Source organism: Colias philodice, chromosome 5, assembly GCF_061535455.1.
Source record: "Colias philodice isolate Cphi_HAF_F1 chromosome 5, ilColPhil1 Martin Lab GWU primary, whole genome shotgun sequence".
NCBI lineage: Eukaryota > Metazoa > Arthropoda > Insecta > Lepidoptera > Pieridae > Colias > Colias philodice.
In genome coordinates this window covers 4163890-4185036 of record NC_143090.1, presented here as the reverse complement: position 1 = coordinate 4185036, position 21147 = coordinate 4163890, and the positions used below count along the sequence as shown (strand labels likewise).

The 21147-nt window shown below is 35.8% G+C and overlaps 2 protein-coding genes across 2 annotated transcripts; both read left to right on the top strand.

The window, feature by feature from the left end:
* The first annotated feature begins 6076 nt into the window (after positions 1 to 6076).
* LOC149488399 (uncharacterized) lies at positions 6077 to 9153 on the top strand. Its single transcript, XM_089695528.1, has one exon. It carries the CDS (start codon positions 6222 to 6224, stop codon positions 8166 to 8168), a length of 1947 nt encoding a protein of 648 aa, XP_089551654.1. The 5' UTR covers positions 6077 to 6221; the 3' UTR covers positions 8169 to 9153.
* A 6311-nt stretch (positions 9154 to 15464) lies between these two features.
* LOC149488398 (uncharacterized) lies at positions 15465 to 16890 on the top strand. The gene has a single exon (XM_089695227.1). It carries the CDS (start codon positions 15495 to 15497, stop codon positions 16770 to 16772), a length of 1278 nt encoding a protein of 425 aa, XP_089551353.1. The 5' UTR covers positions 15465 to 15494; the 3' UTR covers positions 16773 to 16890.
* Positions 16891 to 21147: the final 4257 nt, after the last annotated feature.

Sequence of the window (21147 nt, the reverse complement as noted above, 5' to 3'; positions counted from 1 at the left end):
GTTCTTTTACTCTCGCGGTGGGATTTGAGCGGTTTTGTTAAGTGTTCGGCTTGTTCACGATGACGGAACGGAAAAAATTTCTTATCTCTCTGGAACACGGTTGAAAAACAGATTCGTCTTTAGGCTTTTCTATTTTAATGATGTTGGAAGTAGGTTAGGCAAGTATCAGGCATCTACGAGAATAAAACGATTCATGGTTTGTAACAGTTATGGCATTTTTTACTTTTTATCGGTCTAAAATAGAAATACTTCGAAGTTTTAATAATGCTTCCTAAAAAATTTACCAATTACGATTAAAGTTATTCCAAAAAAATTGCAAAAAATCATTAAACATGATATTTCATACAAAAAAATGAACAACCATGGATAGAATATATAACCAAAGAGTCCACATAGATTTTTCTCCACTTCGAGCTAAAAATGACTCTCAATAGATGAGTGCAGCAATAAATCGGGCACCTTCGGACCCGCACTAACTCTTCGATTACAAGCGACCCGCGAATTGCCGCTGAACAGAACTTAATGAAGATATAAATGAAACTTACCCTTTTAAAATATTGTGTAGGTACCTTCTTGTACATAGAATTACATACAATAGATAGAATAGATGTACCTTAAAAAGTACAGTATAATAATTTATGATTGCAAAAGCGATAATTAGATACGTATCAAGCAAGGTTTTATATTTAGGGCTGATTTTTCAATCCTTGGTTAAAACTTATTCGTCGAATAATGTATAAAACTACCATTTTAAAAACATGTTCTAATTGCCCGTATTTGACAGTTTACGTGACATTTTAATATTATCATGTAATACTTTATTGGACGGATAAGTTTTATCCAAGCATTGAAAAATCGGCCCTTAATCATTGTAAAACTAACTATGGATAGTTTATCTCTGTATTTTTAATTTATTTACTTACAGGGCGTTTAGAGAAGAAACCTCGATACTTTCCTAAAGCCTGTTAGCCTGATGTAAAAAGCTTTAATTTCTAGATAAACCTAATTTATACATGTCTATAAACGTACTCAATTTTAATTTCATTTCTATATCATTTTGATCAATGAGAAAAAAATGTATTTATAAAAATTGAAATATTGTAACAAATAAAGCATCTTACCGCACTATCGATAAATATTCTGTTGAATTTAGACATTAATTCTTCTTATCGGCAGGTCCCAGATTCCAATTCATAGAGCCTGTTATCTACGACCGGGACACTCCGTATATTTACAGTCGATTCAGATTTATAGCAAACTTATATACCTGGGAGGTTCAACTAACTAGAAAGTTTTATGAAACGTTGTTAAAGCGTCGACATCCTGAAAAAAGACATAAAATAAGAAATACAAACATAACATTTTAAAGAATAATAATATAATAATGCAAATTCGAATAAAATGAACCATTTCAACCAAGATTGATGATAATAGAAGAGAGCATCTCTAAATGATAAACTCATAAGGTTCACCACAAATCGTTAATTCCCTGCGATGTCTGATTTAAATATTCCAAGTCTTTACTCTGATATTCCGAAGATGTAAGAGAAAATTTTGCAACGAAAATGTGACCGATCATACGACGTACTGTTATTGCGTCGCGACATTGAGAAGGAGTGGGACAAAAATACGAATTGTAGCAGTTCAAGAGAGAGAGACATACCTTTTGGTAGTTCATATTGATCTTTTACCCGCCATTTTAGCCTGTGCCATTTTCGCTCCGGGCGTCACATGTACGCCAGGGCATGTCTGAAAAAATAACAAAACGTTTTTATTCAGCTATCACTTTAAATTTTAATAAACACCCGAAGGATTCCTTTATTCCCACAATCGCATTTTATGATAAGCCAATGACGTGAAAACGGTACCACAGAATAGGTTTTCATTATAAAAGCAGTTTCATTCTGAGAGGTCCCCGTTTTCTGGGACCGTAAAGATTTAAGCGAAGAATATTATTTTAGGAATATTTCAATGGCAAATCTTCTTGCAATGTAAAACAATGTGATTGCTTTTGAATAACTCTCATTGTTGTTGCCGTGATATTGGATGCCAATAAAAAGTAACGCGAATAATAAATTCGGAAACAAAATTCGCGCCGCGCAGTTTACGCGTAGGTAGCAATTACTCCCGCAGCGTAGCGGAACTTTTTCATTTTGATATATGAAAATTAAAAAATATTTTCCGTAAACATTTGTACATTTAGGATATAAGCGTATTTGCTGTGTTAATTAAACACATCGGATGAAAATATGAGGAGATTATGCTCGTTTACGCTTGCATTGCTCACAAAGATAAATACGAGACGAAATATACGAATATTTCATTAGACATTTTAATTAATGCAACTGTTCCATAAGCTTTTCTTCTATCTTCTTTTGTAGAAAGAGCAAATGATAATGTATAATCATTTTATTTCTTTTATAAGCTCTATTTATAGCTTCATCTTAGGCAATATTGTTTTGTAAAAATATGTGGAATAAAGAATTTATATGACTATAAATAATGGAGCCTATTATCCTCTATGAACATAATGTATTTCTACATTTCTAAATAAAAATTACAGTCCACATACAAGTAAAATCATTGATCTCATTTCACTTTACTGCTACGAAAATGTGAGCGGCCACAAATTATCTAATTATTTCACAAATCGTAAAACATGAATAATTATCCTTGTTTTATTTTCTCCGCCAGATTACTGTCTCTGGCATAAAAAATAAATTATCCCGTCTATAATTGGACGGTAAATTTTATAGCCATCATAAAATTACCATGAAACACTGCAAATAGCTTTTCAAATCAACATTTTGTTCAGCCATTGTGAATGCATTTTTCTGTTGCATGCCAGAACTTAAAATTGAGGTTTTAAAAAGTTTGTTTTAAAATTGAGTTTGTCCTATATTTGTATAGGTATCTGGTAATTATAGTATGCTCTTGTGGTTTAAATAGTGCCTATTCATTATTATATATTAATTTCACTATGGGATAACATCTGGTCATTTAGTATTGGTAACGCCAATATAATTAAAATAGTAAATGTAGAAATTAAACGTTTATTGTTTGTGGTGTGTTCCTTCATCCTTCCCTACATACGAGCACAACCAATCATCGCGTAACACCACCGGGGTATCCCGTGCCCCGGCCCTTGGTCGCGCTCACCGCCGCGTGTGTGTTTGTGTGGAGTGTGGGACTGGACGCCGTTCTTGCCCGCCGCGAGCTGGAGGACCCTGACCGCGTGGCCGCCGCGTGTGTTCTGGACGCTACTCCCTCCGACGAGGTACGTGCCGTGTGTATCCTGTCTATCCCTCTTTGCTAACACCACGTAGATCTAAATACAGTCCACTTTCATATCGAGAATATATTTACGTATATTTTTATATTGGCGCGACCATTGAGTGGTCCTTCGACCCGGATAGTAACCATTGTTTGGTCATTCCGTATAAATACCTGATGATTCCACCGCCCTTGTTAGGATACTCATTGTGTAGGCCCTAATAAGCGATTAGTAGTATCTTCAATGCGAAATACTATTTAATATACCGCATATAATAGAACGACAATGCGTCTTCTACTATTCATATAAAATATATTTTAAACCCGCCCTTATTAGGATACTCATTGTAGGCCCTAATAAGTGATTTAATAGTACATTCATTGTGAAATAACTATAACCGCATAGATCGACATTGCGTCATCTATTATTTTTGCTTAAAATATATTTTATTCCGCCCGTAACATTAAGTTACGCGTATATTATTATTAAAATAGTTAATTAAAACTATATTCATATCGTTTATCCGCAGTTATAACGCTAAAATCATTATAAATCGAACATATTTCATCATATTTATTTATCCGCTACCCGCGTTCGAAATTTATAACGTTATCTAGGTCATTCCGCGATCCGCTGTTATAATCCGACCATATTGAAAATTCATACTCGGTTCATATTACGCTTGCGTCGCTGACCTACTTTATTTAGTCGTATTACTTGTTATTGTAACTTGTATTGTAACATTCTCTGTTTGAATATATACTTTTGTTATTAAAAATGCCGCCTAAGAAAATGACTAAGTTACCTGATAGTGACGCTTCGGATGTTAATGATTCGGAAGATATAAATGATTCGCAGTTATCCATGTTATTAGCTAAACGCGAAGTTATATTCGAAATGGTGCAACAAATGTATGATTTGTCTTTAAACGTTCATAACAACGCCTCGCTTATGGAAAGTTTCCTTGACGAGTCCGCGCAGATAGAATCATTACGTGAAAGATTTGAAAAGTGCTTAGACGAATACAATACTCGCTTATTATTATTAACACCTACCGCGAAACCTGATTATAAAAGCCTCGTTGCATTCGAGTCTTTATATAGCAGAGTTATAAGAATTAAATCGCAATATTCGCAACCAAGTCCGTCACACGGAGATATTAATAATTTGCATAAAAATAGGCCTAAATTACCGCCTATCGAATTAGTACCATTTTCGGGTGATATTCGCTCATTTCCGCTGTTTCTTTCGAATTTTGAATCAGTTGTTCATAACAATCCCGGCCTTACAGATGCCGAGCGTTTATATTATTTACTAGGTAAATTAACGGGGAAGGCCACAACTGTTATAGCTGGTATAACCCCCTCCGCTGAAAATTATAATTTAATTTTACAAACTTTAAAAGATAAATATGATGATAAACGTATGTTAGTTTCCGCGTATTTAAATCAAATGTTTGATTTTAAACCTTTGCTTTCTCCGTCCGCAACAAACTTTGATTTATTTACTGATAACTTTATTAGCGCAGTGCGCGCCTTACAAAATATAAAGTTAGATAATATTACAGATTTAATGATTGTTCATATCGCGTTGAAGAAGTTAGACTCAGATACTGTTCGCGCTTTCGAGACTAAGTTTGGTAGTGAAATGCCTACTTTTGATAACTTAGTTCAATTTATTCAAACTCGTGCGAAGGTATTAGAACGTATTCATCCTTCCACAAATTTGGGAATAAATAAACCGCCTCGAAAGAATAATTATAACCGCAGTTCAAATAATACTTCTTCCGCACCGCCTAAGACGTATCAGTCTTACGTAACAACCGCTGATTCCGCTTATAGTTGTCTTTGTACAAATATTACGCATCAACATTTATTTAAATGTTCGAGTTTTCATAAAATGAGTCCGCAGGAACGTTTGAAATACGTAAAGGATAGAAACGCGTGTATAAATTGTCTCAGTATAAAACATCGAGTTTCTAGTTGTTCGTCGTATTTTAATTGTCGCATTTGTAAATTAAAACATCATACAATGTTACATTTGAAACGCGAATCTTCCATTCCCGCGCCTGCGTCTCACCCCCCGCCGCGCAGCTCACCGCCGTTGCCTGCGCCGTCCGCGTCGGGCGAGTGCGTCCGCTCCGACATTGCGCTATGTACCGCTAGCTATACAGCTGATACTGATAACGCATTTCAATGCAACGCGCCCGCGAATAAACAATGTACTATTTTATTATCAACCGCTGAAGTCGTATCTTATAATTGTAAAGGCGAACGGCTTGTTATTCGCGCGCTTTTAGATTCCGCTTCGCAAAGTCACTTCATTACGAATGAATGTTGTGAACGTTTAGGTATTAAACCGCAGAAAACCGAACGTACTATTATTAAGGGGTTCGGTGGTTCAGAAAAAATTGTAAATAGTAATTCCGTAAATATAAAATTTTATTCACGTCTTGACAACAACATATCTTTTAATATTTCACCGCTAGTTGTTGATCATGTTACGGATTTACTACCTACCGCTGTTATAGACACTTCTGTCTTATCGCATATTTCGCATTTACCGCTCGCAGATGAGAGTTTTGGTACGCCAAATAAAATCGATTTATTAATCGGTGCTTCTCTGTTCCCTCATCTGCTTCTCCCCGACGTAGTTCATGCATCTCGTGACTCGTCGGCGCCCGCTGCATTGCGCACGGTGTTAGGCTATGTAATAATGGGTTCAGTACCCACCATACCTAACATACATAAACCGCCCTTGACGTGTTGTCACGTTCAAGAGACCGCCGCTATTGACTCATTAGTCAGGCGTTTTTGGGAGCTCGAGGAGCTTCCTACCGCACCGCCCGTTCAACATCCCGATGATGTTGAATGTGAAGAATATTATAAATTAACTACAACCCGCGACCCCGTGAGTGGCAGATATATTGTTTCGCTTCCATTTAAGGATGATTTCTACACTCTCGGTGACTCATTTAATATTGCCCGCAAAACGTTTCATGTGCCTCGAAAGAAAGCTTCAAGCTTCACCTAAATTAAGGTTGGCATATGATGACGTCATAGAAGATTATCTAACGAAAAATTATATATCACCCGCGCCTCCGTATGATCCGCGTGACCCTACACCTATTTATATTATACCGCATCACGCTGTTCTGCGCGAGGATAAATCGTCGACTAAGCTGCGCATGGTTTTAGATGCTAGCATGCCAACTTCTGGAAGCCAGCGTTCGTTGAATGACCTTCTGCATGTTGGGCCGAATTTACAAGGCAATTTGTTTACAATAATTTTAGGTTTTCGTCTCCACGCGATTACCATGACCGCCGATTGCCGCCAACAATTTCTGCAGATATTCGTGCGTGAGCTTGATCGTCGTTTTCAATGTTTTTTATATCGTTTCAGCCCGCAGGATCCGCTGCTTCTTTATCAATTTAATCGAGTTTGCTTCGGCATCAAGTCTAGTCCTTATCATGCACTGCGCACGGTAAGACAGCTCGTAGAAGATGACGGCGCGAGATATCCGCTCGCGAGTGGCATTGCGTCTTCCTCGTTGTATATGGATGATATCGCCTTCTCTATTCCCACGGAATGTGAAGCAGTTTTCGCGTCGCAGCAGCTCATCGATTTGTTTAAGGGAGCTCAGTGGGATCTTATTAAATGGAATAGTAATAGCAAAAATGTGTTAGATAATCTTCCCGCTTCGCACAAACTTTTACCCTCCGCGGTAGAGTTTGATAAGACCGTGCAACATAAATTACTTGGTCTGCATTGGTCTACTGTTCATAATTGTTTTTATTTTAAAATTACCGCTCCCGCCGATGTGATGTGCACTAAGCACTCCATCTTGTCAATTACCGCCCGTCTGTGGGACATGATGGGCTTCGTTGCTCCCACAGTCGTGTATAACATCCCATCAGATAATTTCTACCATGTTTCTGGTATTGAAAATCCCGCTGACATTCTTTCGCGTGGCATTACGCCACAAGATCTCGTACCGCACCCTCTGTGGTTCCACGGACCCCAGTGGGCTCGTTCGGACCCATCTGATTGGCCTCTTAGGAGTCTCGATGGTGAGTCTATTGCAGACATTCCCGAACGAAAATTATTAGCGCACACTGTGTGCCCGCCTATAAAGCATTGCGCTTTATACGATACCGCCCTTCGCGTCTCGTCGCGTCGTGTATTTTATATTTATAGGTTCCTTATATTATTAACCCGCCGCGGTGTTATGATGACCGTAGAGGAACCTAATTTCGCTGAGAATAAAATTATTCCCGCCCTGCAAAATAAATATTTTGCAGAGGAGTATTATAATATACTCTTTTATAAATTTTATTCACAGGCTTTCAACCGCTTGAAGCCTTTTATTCGCAACAGACTTATCCTCATCGGACGTCTAAGCGATTCCGCCCTGGAATATGCACATAAGCTTCCAGTGATATTACCGCGCAATGATCACATAATTATTAAGATCATTGATTATTATCATATTAAATTTAAGAATATCATAACGCATTTGTTTCTTGTTATTTTAATTACCGCGCTTTTATTAGCTTTACCCGCGCCGCAAGTCAAATCTGATCACGTCAGTTTGCTTGATAGGCATTCGCTACTGGACAAGTTAGTTCAGTCGTTTTGGAAACGTTGGAGATTGGAATACTTACACGGTTTGCAGGTTAGGCAGAAATGGAATACGCCTTCGACACCTATTACTCCTGGAACGGTCGTGGTTGTAATAAATGATAATGCACCGCCCCTAACCTGGCCTTTAGCCGTCGTAGAGAAAGTACATCCTTCAAAGGACGACGTCGCGCGCGTTTGTACAGTAATTAGAACCGCCAAGGGAACTTACCTTCGCCCGGTCGTTCGTTTATGTCCGCTTCCAAGACAATAGTTATATCGCATTAGTATATTACCGCAGTTAGTTAAGTTTAATTTTAAGTTTTTGCACCGCTTTCGTTTATAATTTCTTAGTTATAATACCGCCGTGACTTTAGGAATTTTTTACACCCCGCTCGCTTTACGCGATCCTAGAGTCATAGAATTTGTTAGTTGTAATACCGCCGTGACTTTAGGAATTTTTATACACCGCTCGCATTACGCGATCCTAGAGTCATAGAATTAGTTAGTTATATTTCCGCCGTGACTTTTAGGATTTTTTATTATCCCGCTCGCATTTTGCGCTCCTAGAGCCATAGAACTTGTTATTTATATTACCGCCGTGGCTCTTAGGACCTTTATCAACCCGCGCGCATTATGCGATCCTAGAGTCATAGTTTTTCGCTGTATCTTATGATTGGTTTTAAATGGTGACCCATTTAGGGCGGGTGGATATGGTAACGCCAATATAATTAAAATAGTAAATGTAGAAATTAAACGTTTATTGTTTGTGGTGTGTTCCTTCATCCTTCCCTACATACGAGCACAACCAATCATCGCGTGGTCACTAACCACGTGACACGTCCAATAAGACGTGAACGCGACGTGCGCGTCGCTGGAGTCAGTCGGGTTCGCTCCGTGCCTTCGCGAGGTTCGGGACTCGGCCACCGCCGGAGAGCTTCCACGAGGCTCTCTAGATCATCAGGCATTGTGCCCTTGTAACACCACCGGGGTATCCCGTGCCCCGGCCCTTGGTCGCGCTCACCGCCGCGTGTGTGTTTGTGTGGAGTGTGGGACTGGACGCCGTTCTTGCCCGCCGCGAGCTGGAGGACCCTGACCGCGTGGCCGCCGCGTGTGTTCTGGACGCTACTCCCTCCGACGAGGTACGTGCCGTGTGTATCCTGTCTATCCCTCTTTGCTAACACCACGTAGATCTAAATACAGTCCACTTTCATATCGAGAATATATTTACGTATATTTTTATATTGGCGCGACCAAGTATTATAAAGAAGGGAACCATCATTCCCGAACTAAGAATAAAATTATATTGCTTTTTGCAGGTTTAAGCAAGGTTCTCTAATAATTACAAAAGTCATGTTATTTTTTATAACAAATAGGTAGGTACTTATTAGTAATTTTACCATGATTGTAGCAATATTCTACGATTAATCTTCGAGTAGTGTCAATTCCGTTCTAAAATCCCAGCTGAACAACAGTCTATATTAAACAAATAAATTAGATACATCCCTACTCACTCCTTCAATACATGATAAAGGACTTTAAATTAGCACGCATATTCATAGCACTATTATTCACAGGCGATCGATACTGGGCAAACAATAAAAGGCTTAACAAACTCAGCTAGTTGGTATCTACAGTTCTGGCATGAGTTCAGAACTATGGTGCTAACGTGAGCATTTCGTACATCTGTCAGCATATGAACGCTCAGACGTTTTTAATATAATTTCTTGTTACATATGAAAAGCGTGATCGTTGGTTATTACTTGCCAAGATAGTATTTATTTTTTATAAGTTGTATGAATAGGAAAGATTTTTATTATTTTGTACCGATAATAATATTATTGTGCTTGTTATGTACTGTGTATACACGCCTTAACTATTAGAGGATGCATGGGGCCACCCAAGAAGGACTTGCACCTGTTAGCAATTGCGACATCGCGCACACCTGCGATTCCAGAGAGTGTTGCGGCAATCATCGCCACCGCGACGCTGTAGCTGCTCCGCCGTGGACGACGAGCACTCTTGGTTCCAACATTGAACCGGGAGGGACGTAGTTTAAGTTAGGAATAATTTATAATGTAATTTTTTTACAATAAATTATTAATAAGTAAATTTCGGTTTTTTTTGCGCCTTCGCGGGTCGGTCAATATAATTGGCGCAGTCTTGTGGATAATCCTTGAGAGCCGTCTCTCGGAACGCGAAACTACAAGCATCGAGTATCGCTATTCCATCGGAGGGACGACAACGGGGATCCAGAACCTACATCTATTGGCCACCGCAACGCGAAGGGTATCCGAACATTGATACTGCAAGAAAGGCCGAAATTTAAATCCTGTAAGTACACTAATTCTCTTAGTGACTTGCCATTCCTAGATTTGTAAGTTTTCCTAGATTACCCATTCACGGGAACCGAGGAACTGTAGTGCGTAGGTTTAAAATTTAAATATTAATTCATCGCGAATTAATTTTCGAATTTTACAAAATCAATTGTAAAATTCAAAAATTTGGAAAATCCAAAAGTGCACGCCTCATAATTTTTTTTTTTAATAAATATTTTTAATTATTATTTTTGTTTATTTAATAACAATTAAACCACATCGAATCAGACCCTGAAAAATGAAAGGGTTCTATTCCTGAGCATACTCAAGCGTAAGAGAAAAAAAAAGACTCGATTAGTAAAGTATTTCGGTCGCTATCGTGTTAACAAGAAAAAGGATCCGCACATACAGACACACGGACGTCCAAGACAGAACTTTTTTAAACTGTTTTTTAACTAGTTTAAATAACAAAAATGACATCAAAAATATCATGAACGTTAAAAATAGTGTTTTTTCTTAATATGTGTGTGTATGTATTATCTTACAAGTGCAATGTATGATACATAAAGACATTTTAAGTTAGAAAAATCAGATGTTTTGCGCGAAGCGACAGTAGTACCCACCTCAACGCTTCGCTTATGAGGCGTGCAATATAGATTAATAAGTTTAAATATTAATTCATCACGAATTAATTTTCGAATTTTATAAAATCAATTGTAAAATTCAAATATAAATCTATATTACGTTGATAAAAGATTAATAAGTTCAAATATTAAATAATTATGAATTGAATTTTGAATTTTACCATTTAATTCATTTTATAATTTAAATTTAAATATATTAAGTAAAGATTATTAAGTATTTTTTTTTTAATCTAATGAAGTTAATAAATTTAATTAAGTTTAATATATTCCTAAAGGTAGTACAGATATTTAAAATGTCAGATTTGGATAAAATTTTTAATGCACTTAGACTTTTGCCAGAATTTGATAGTAATGTTAAATAAATTACACAAATTTTATGGCAAAGAGCAAATCTTTCAAGTGAATTATAGAGAATATATAGAAATATAGTTATAGTTTTTACGTTCCCGGTTGTCCTTCCTGCTACCTTTGAATTATTTAAATTATCCATAGTTCCTAATAAAGATAGTAAAGTCCTAATTCCACCCTATCCTTTTGTGGCAATTCACGACGAGGATTTTATGTACATGGAGGCAGAATGCCCGAAGTCTGGCCTAGGGTATCTATGTGAGGACAAGCTGAACCATCATCGATCCAAAAATGACTGCGTGTATCACCTTATTACCACGCAACGAGTCGTCGCATCTTGTCTCTTCACGCCTGTGGAGCTCGGAGCACCCGCACTAGAAAAATTAGACGACGCCCACTACGTCATCAGTTTCCCCAAGCCATCAAAAATTCACCTATCATGCTCGCAAGATCAATATGACGTCATTAAGGAAGCTACTTAGCCACAATACCCAAAAACTGCATTCTTCAAACGGAGGCTTTCAAGATAGTCAATCGAGAAGACCATATCAAAGGACAGATAATGAAAATTGCAAACCTGCCAGATTCCAGCCAATATAATACAGATGAAAAAGTTCTGAAGTTGAATTCGATAAATTTGGATAAATTACACGCTAGTAACAGAGCTATATCAATGGAAATGCCTATCAGTACCAACAACGGATACGAGATTCTCTATATGCAGCCTTCCATCATACCGATATATGTTCTATTAATAACGAGTGCAGTTGCCCTAGTGACATGGTACGTCGTACGGAGAGTGCGTACATCAAAGCCTATTACTACGAGTGTTCATGGTAATCAAAGAGAAGAAATAGAACATCAATCGGCGGAGTATGAAATTTCAGCGATATTAACGAGCCTTGCCCGCTTGTGTTATGTACTGTGTATACACGCCTTAACTATTAGAGGATGCATGGGGCCACCCAAGAAGGACTTGCACCTGTTAGCAATTGCGACATCGCGCACACCTGCGATTCCAGAGAGTGTTGCGGCAATCATCGCCACCGCGACGCTGTAGCTGCTCCGCCGTGGACGACGAGCACTCTTGGTTCCAACATTGAACCGGGAGGGACGTAGTTTAAGTTAGGAATAATTTATAATGTAATTTTTTTACAATAAATTATTAATAAGTAAATTTCGGTTTTTTTTTTGCGCCTTCGCGGGTCGGTCAATATAATTTGCTTACCTACTACCTACCTATTTGATAAATCTAGCACCTCAGTCATCATGATAAATACAATGAAAATGTTGACATGGCTTGCATTTTGCGAAATTTGTCTCTTTGTCACATTGCCTACAGCTAAAGAAGGCTACATCTGTATCAAATCCAAATATATATCTATTTATAACCCTTCATTGAAACGTGAGTTCATAAATAGTAATTTACAGTTATAATAATGTATGGAAAAGAAGTGTCGAAGTCCCGTTCAAACAGTTTTTGTGCACGAAATGACAAATAAACAAAATAATATAAACAAGACAGTGCCGTCATCCCTACACAATAACGATAACCACTCTAAATTAATATTGAGCGTGTCTAAACTATTTACAACCGTATTGTATCCCATATAAGTTACTCCAATAATGTAATACTTAGGTTGCGACGGGCGCAAACTTTCCCAAACTTCGGCTGCAGAATCTGGCACGAAACTATGAACGGACAGCTTAACACCGTCTGTAAATTTGCAAGAGCAAAATTAATTCCGTTGCCAACGCTTTGTGCAACGATTTATTTTTATAAGTATTTTTAATTTTTACGTTAAACTTCATGAAGCTCGTATTTTATGCAAGCTTTTTCATTTTTTTTTTTAGTTTCTCGTTTACGAACTATTGCCCAAAATTTATAAAAGAATATAATTAAATTCAGATTATTTTATAAGCTCGGCTTCACCCATATTTTAAGGTTCTTCTGGAAAAGGGTTGATTGTCAGACAAATAGGTATTCCAACATGTTTCTACAACGAAGGATAGTCTACACCTGTGCCTTTATTATAAATATATATATAAATTAAACAGAATGAATCCATCACATATCTTCTTCGTAAAAGATTAGTCTGTTCATTGTTATCTACATGAAACCATCAAATCCTCGATCATATTTCTATAGATATATACTAGATAATTAGGTATGTCGTTAAATTAGGACTTGAGCTACTACATTACCAGACCACATAATAACTGCTTCATAGCACACACTTCACATGTTTATACATTTGATCATTCAAATAAGATGTAGGTATGTATTTACAAACCCCTGTATGAAATTAATGATAAAATAAATTAACATATTAGTATGTTAAAGGTGTCCTTATTAACAGAATTTATCTATTGCGATGTCTATCTACAACTTTCAAGCAGAACTTTTGGTCAAGATAGGTACGATCAACATAAGTGCCATATGCCATGCAAACATGCCTGTATTCAATATTACTTATTTAGAGTCTATCTGTACTGACGTTAAATATGTACGTTCGTACATTCGTACGTAAAAACACAAACAATATTCTTTCATACCACGATATTGTGCCAATTAGATTTTTCATACATATTCATTACAATAATATATAAAGCAGTTGGTCAACAGACATCATATCGTATACATATTATAATTTACACGGCGTAAACTTTTCCTTCAACCGTATCCAATTTGATATCAAATGTATTAAATTTCTAGTTACATCATAAAACAGTATATATGTAGTTACTTACCTACCCTAGACTTGAATCGATTTTTTTATTTTTACAAAAATGGCGGTAGGTTTAGGTGGAATTATATTAGATCAGCTATCTGAACATAGATGGCGTGATATTTACTATTACTTTATGAATGTATTATTTAATTTTTATTTTCTTATTCACATAAATTCAACAGGTGTTTAAGCCTGTTGAATTTATGTGAGCAATAAGCAACAAATAATGTACCTAAATAATAGTACAATTATTTTACTAAGCAATTCACCATGAAACCAAACAGAACAACTGTTACTAACGCCATCTCTTTAAATATAGCAGGTTTATGAAAGCCTGCAAAATCCTCGAGAACCTTACAATACGTATTTCTTTACTAGAAACAATTGCTCATTTGTACTATTTGATTAAAACTCACCAAACATTGTGAAGATGTCGTTCTTATCAAACACATGTTTATACATTTATAACTAATGACATAAATACAAAATGTAAATACTTACTCAGTTGTTTTTAATCATATTTACACGTCGCGAACTGCTGTGATTCCAAACGTATCCAAACAATCACTATTTTTTAATTATCACGTCAAACAAAACCACAGATGAAGAATAATTTTTGAAATTGGAATGTTGAAAATTCCATTCTTTATTTTTTTTTTTTTATTTATTTAAAGTTGTAACCCACAGTCCATAGCCACTACCAACAACAAACTGTTGATAATTCTAGCCATCTTCTACTCAACGTTTGAATCATTTCTCTTTGGCGGGAACAGATGCACTTCAGCTTGCCATCTCGCTCTCTCGTGCACATATCAAATAAGTGCATCTCACAGAAGTCGATTAAAGTAGAACCATTAATGTGAGAACAAAAAAGGGTCCCCTTTGAGTAAATTGTAATATATCATCGCCTTGACATTATAGGCTTGGGGCATTTGTGCCGAATCGTCGAGTTAAGTCAACGAATTGCGAAGTTTGTAATCATCAAAATTGTAATCTCATGAACTTATTTTAAAATGTTTCTGTAGATTGACAGAAGAGGTATAAACAACCATCCTAACTACCTATGTCTAGGATTATCTGTGGTCAAGTTATAAAAAAAGATTCTACTCCCTGAAAAAAAAAAGAAATTCGAATAAGACGCTTAATAAGTCACCTATGGAAAAAGCGCGGGAACCTTCGAACGAAGCGGGTGTAATTTTAATTATTGAGCTTAAAATTATTAATTTAATATATGATCAGTGGAGTTTGGTTTTGTATATATAGTTTATAATTGTAGAATTGTATATTTTTAATAAATTTTGTATAGTAGTGTTCGTATAGGTAAGTTTTTTTTTTTATATTTTATGTATAGTATGTAAAAACCAAAAATTCATAGGGTAAGATTCGGTAGATGAACGATCCGCCGGATCCTAATCCCCCAGGGCTGGGTACCCCCGGTCCTGAGGTAGCCAGTTATGTTACAATTTCAAATACATGTCTAGATAAAAATTTAGTTCTGGAAAGTACTCCAAAAAAAAGGCGTCTTAGAAGGAAAGAAAATAATGAATTAAATGAGCTAATGTTAACAGATAATACTTATGTTGATAATAGGCAAAATGAATCTAATATTCAACCTAAAATACTTGATACTAGTTCCATGCAAGATAGTCGATGTGAATATGTAGGTACAGATTCTTATCCTTACATTGTTCATGTTCAGCGAACTGAATCATCACCCGGGGATGGCTCCACATTGCACCCCATAACTTTCGGAAGGTTTTTAAAAAACAATAATATTAAGAATATTGTGTCAGGAAGTATAAAAAAAATAGGCAGAAACCGTTGCATAGTTGCATTTACTACAGCACAGGATGCAAATGATTTTATCAAAAATAAAAATTTAAGCTCATACAACCTTAATGCAAAAATTCCATTGTTTAATATCACTAGAATTGGTATTGTTAAGGGAATACCAACTGAATGGTCACCTGAAGAAATAAAAGAAAATGTGTCCACCCCAGTAGGCTGCGGTAAAATTATTAAAGTGAGGAGAATAAATTATAAAGTAAATGTTAACAGTACTGTATCTTGGAAGCCAACACAATCAGTTGTTTTAACATTTGATGGCCAAGTTTTACCCGAACGTGTGTATGTGTGTTATAACTCCCTACCAGTTAACCTATATATTTTCCCTACCATCCAATGCTATCAATGCTGTCGGTATGGTCATACTAAAAATATATGCCGATCTAAACCCAGGTGTTACAAGTGTGGCCAAGACCATTCCGGTGACACTTGTACAGTAGAAGAAGATTGTGCATCATGTTTGTTGTGTTCAGGGTTTCATTATGCAATCAACAAAATCTGTCCAGAGTTTAAACGCCAAAAAGACATTAAAATTAGCATGGCTCAAAAAAACATTTCATATGGTGAGGCAAGTAAACTTTTCCCACAAATATCAAAGTCGTATGGGGATGTATTAATCTCTTCACCGGCTTATTCATCCCCAAACAGATTAAATGTAAACACTACAAATTCTTCTTACAAAAAAACTTATTTTTTGAAACCAAAATCGCCTCCGAAGATGAACAAGGGTTTTGACAAAATAGCTCACAATACAATTATCAGGGAAGCTCAGATACCTACGCCTGAAAATGGATGTGGTTATCAAGTTGCCCCTAATGATAATGAAACTTCCCAGATAATGGACATAATTACTTCCCTTATCAACACATTATTAAAGAATAACACCTTAAAACCGTCCAACGTTGCCACTTTATATAAATTAATTGATAGTATAAATAGTAATCATGGATTCCAAAATAATACAGTGGAACTGCAGAAGCGTAATACCTAAAAAGTCAGACCTAATTCACATAATAAATAAGCATAATCCTTTTTTAATCGCTCTAAATGAGACTTGGCTAAAACCAAATCTCTTTTTTCGCATTCCAGGCTATGTTTGTATTCGAGATGACAGAGTTGATGGGTATGGTGGTGCTGCCATACTTATTAAAAAGTCAATTCAATTTAAACGTCTAATATTACCAGCGCACAATAATAAATATGTAAATAGTGTTGGCATTAGCTTAAAAAATAATATTTCAATCATTTCAATATATATATCGTATAATTCAGCATCAACGTTTAATTATTTACAAAATTTAATAAGATCAATTTCTACACCTTTATTGTTGCTTGGTGATTTCAATTCCCATCACCAATATTGGGGAAGTAGTATTACTACTAGTAGTGGTGAGCAACTTTTAGATATTATGGACATGCATAATTTATGTATACTTAACACAGGTGAACCAACGCGACGTACGCGAGCGAATGAAAATCTGAGTGCGGTAGATCTTTCTCTTTGTTCGCCAGGTTTAGCATCATCCATATCATGGCGTCCCTTATCATCCTCATTCGGCAGTGATCACTTCCCGCTATTAATGTCAGTTCCCATAGGAAATACTAATAACACAACAAGAAAGCCACGGTTGAAGTACCTATTGAACAATGCTAATTGGGATAAATTTAAAGAAAAGGTTGATTTACGTATTAAAGATCTACCTGAAAGTCAGGCAGGTAATGAAGAGATTTGTTCTGAATATTTAGCGAAAATATTGATTGAAGCTGCTGATGAAACTTTCCGGCATAAATCTGATAAAAGTTTTAAAGTTCCTACCCCACCGTGGTGGGATAAAGAATGTAGTGATGCAGTTAAAGAAAGGAAGCGTATGGAAAGAATATATGAAAATGACATGTCTGATGTTAATTTTGAAAACCTCTCTCAAAATATTAACTTTACCCGATCACTTCTTAAAAAGAAAAAACAAGAAGGTTGGAAATCTTTTTGTTCGTCATTATCACCAGATACTTGTTCAAGTGAAGTGTGGAAAAACATCAGGCGCTTCCGATCTGCTTTTAGGGAACAAACATCTGTCATTTCTGAGGAATTAGCTCACAAATTTATGGATAATTTAGCTCCATCTACAGCGCCAGAGTACATTGGGAAATCATTACCTGTTATCTCCCCTACAGACCACGATTATAGCTCTTTAATAGTATCTCCGTTTGTTTTAGAGGAACTTAAAGGAATTCTTTCATGTGTTAAAGATTCTGCGCCGGGTATGGACGGGATTCCATATTCCTTTTTATCTCACCTATCAGAAATTGGTCTAAAATATTATCTGGACCTCATAAATTTAATCATGATTTCTGGGAACATTCCGCGATCCTGGAAATTACAAGAAATTATTCCTATTTTAAAGCCCAATAAATCTTCAAGTGACGTATCATCATATAGACCAGTGGCTTTATCATCTGTCCTTTGCAAAATTTCAGAGCATTTAATCAAAAATCGACTGGAGTGGTATTTGGAACACAATAATTTTTTATCAAATAGCCAATACGGATTTCGTAAGGCGAAAAGCACCATTGATAACATCTCCATACTGACTTCTGATATTAATATCGCTTTTTCGGATAATCAACATGTTGTTGCTGCGTTTGTTGATATTCGCTCAGCATATGACAATGTGGTTATCACAATCCTACAGCAGAAACTTTTCAGACTGGGAATTCCTGACATTTTGATTAATTTAATCATATGTTTATTAGAAGAGAGATATATTGTTTTGAATATTGATGAATCAGTCCATTTTCAACGTACCATGAGTAAGGGTCTTCCTCAAGGGTCGGTCTTAAGTCCTCTATTATATAATATTTATACACATGATTTAGCTGATTCGTTTAATAATAGAATTAACACCCTTCAGTATGCTGATGATCTGGTATTATACACTATAGATTCTAGTTTAGATTCAGCTTGTATTTTTTTAAATAAAGGTCTCATCGAGCTTAAGGGCTGGCTAGATAAAAATGGATTGGATGTTTCTGTTGACAAAAGCGTCGCTCTGATTTTTACGAGATCGCGAATAGTTCCTAGGGTTGATATTAGTTTTAATGGGAAACGGATCCCACTCCAAAATCATACAAAATTTTTAGGCGTGGTCTTAGATAGCAAAATGTCTGGTACCTTTCACGTTGAGTACATATGCTCAAAATGTGAAAGTTTACTTAATTTGTTGAGGTGTCTTTCCGGAGTTTGGTGGGGTGCCCACCCTTTTTGTATGAAATTGGTGTATAATGCTTTGATACGCAGTATTCTAGATTATGGAACGTTTTTGTTAGAAAGCGGTAACGTAACGGCACTTAAGAAATTAGATAAATTCCAAGATAAAGCTCTGCGCATTGTGTTAGGTGCAATGAAATCGAGCCCTATTAATGCCCTTCAGGTTGAATGTGGAGATCCCCCACTGAAGATCAGAAGGCAATATTTATCCGATAGATTTTTATTTCGTATAATACAATTCACCAACCATCCATTAATAAACAAGTTGAAAATTTTAAACGATCGGATACGTACATCTTCTTTCTGGAAAAATAAATCATTACCTTGTTTAATTATAAGTTACCGAAAACTCATTTCAATGTCATCTAGTATTTTTCAGTCCCCAGTTTTACCTCTGTATGCATATAACTTCAAGTGCCTTTTGATCAAACCAATTATACAGTACAATATAGGAATCAATAAGAATGATATGAATTCAAATGCAAACTTTAGGTTTAATGTTGATAGGGAGTGGCGCAATTGGCATCATATTTTTACGGATGCATCTAAAACCTCGACTGATAGTTGTGTTGGAGTTGGTATATTACACGTACAATTTAAGATTACACAAAAGATCAAGTTACCGCCGGAGTCTTCAGTGTTCACTGGGGAATGCTTTGGCCTACTAAAAGCAATAGAATATATAATATTAATGAAGCTACATAAATCTGTAATTTTTACTGATTCAATGAGTTCTCTGCAATGCTTAGATAAATATCCTTTCTATAATAAACCATTTTACCCTGTTATTTTTGAAATCAGAAATAAGTTAGCTGAATGCGTTAACCTGGGATACTCGGTGACTTTTGCCTGGATCCCAAGTCATTGTGGGATCCAAGGAAACGATAGGGCTGACAGTTTGGCAAAGGATGCGGTGCAATGTGGAGATATGTATCCATACATTAATTATCCTCATGATCTTATGACATTACCGAAGCGATATCTCTTTGAAGCGTGGAATACGGTCTGGGCAGATACTGGGCAGTGTAAGGGAAGGAATTATTATAGAATTCAACCGACAATACCAATAAAGCCTTGGTTTATTGGTGTTGAAGCAAATAAATTAGTTGTATCTACAATAAGTCGCATGAGAATTGGACATATGTGTATTCCTAGCCATCTAGCCAGAATTGGCGTATTAAATACTGAAGTTTGCGAGTGTGGAGAGAGTGAGGGAAATATAGACCATATATTTTTCTCTTGCTCTTTATACGATCATTCTTCCTTTTATAATTCATTAATTTCCTCAAATGTTCCTCTTCCTACTCGTATGTCATATCTTTTAATGTATCCTAAAAAATATTTTATTAATATATCTATTTTTATATTTAAGAATAACGTCAAATTGTAAGGTTTATTATTTTCCATTTAATCTATTTAGTTTATGTAAAAAATATGTAATAATATAATGTAATTTGTATTGATTTTTCCTAACTCTTCTGATCACCTTGCCTTTCCTATCGTGGTCCTATCCTATTTTCCCGTGTATGGATTCCCTACCTTTTACTTGACACTGGCAAATAGTCATATCTTCTTGCCATTATAAAAAAAAAAAAAAAAAAAAAAAAAAAAAAAAAAAAAGAAATTCGCTTAATTAATTTATAATCTTTTTAGACCTAAAAACTTTTTATTGAAGAAAGATTAATTAATAATATTATATTGAAATATTAATCACTCATTTAAAAGGTATTTATAAAAATAATCTATTTGTGAGATAAATTTCAAAAGTAAAAGAATGTATAGTGTATTTTGCTTTTACAATATAGTGTAAAATATGCTTTAATATCTACAGAGTGATCACAAATTTAATCCACGGACGCTCCAAAGTTGCACGGGTCAGAGTCATTTATCAAACTGTAACAAAGGAGCCACTGAGCAGCTGACTGCAACTATGAGAAGAACAGAATCGTCAATGAAAGGAATAAAACGCTTATTCTATAAATTATGGGTTATTATTATTATTTTTATTAATCAAAAATAATTATTGTATTTGTATGTTTAAGTTTTCTGATTCTCTAGTTACCTACGATTGAAATTCCATATTCTACAAAAATATGTCGCA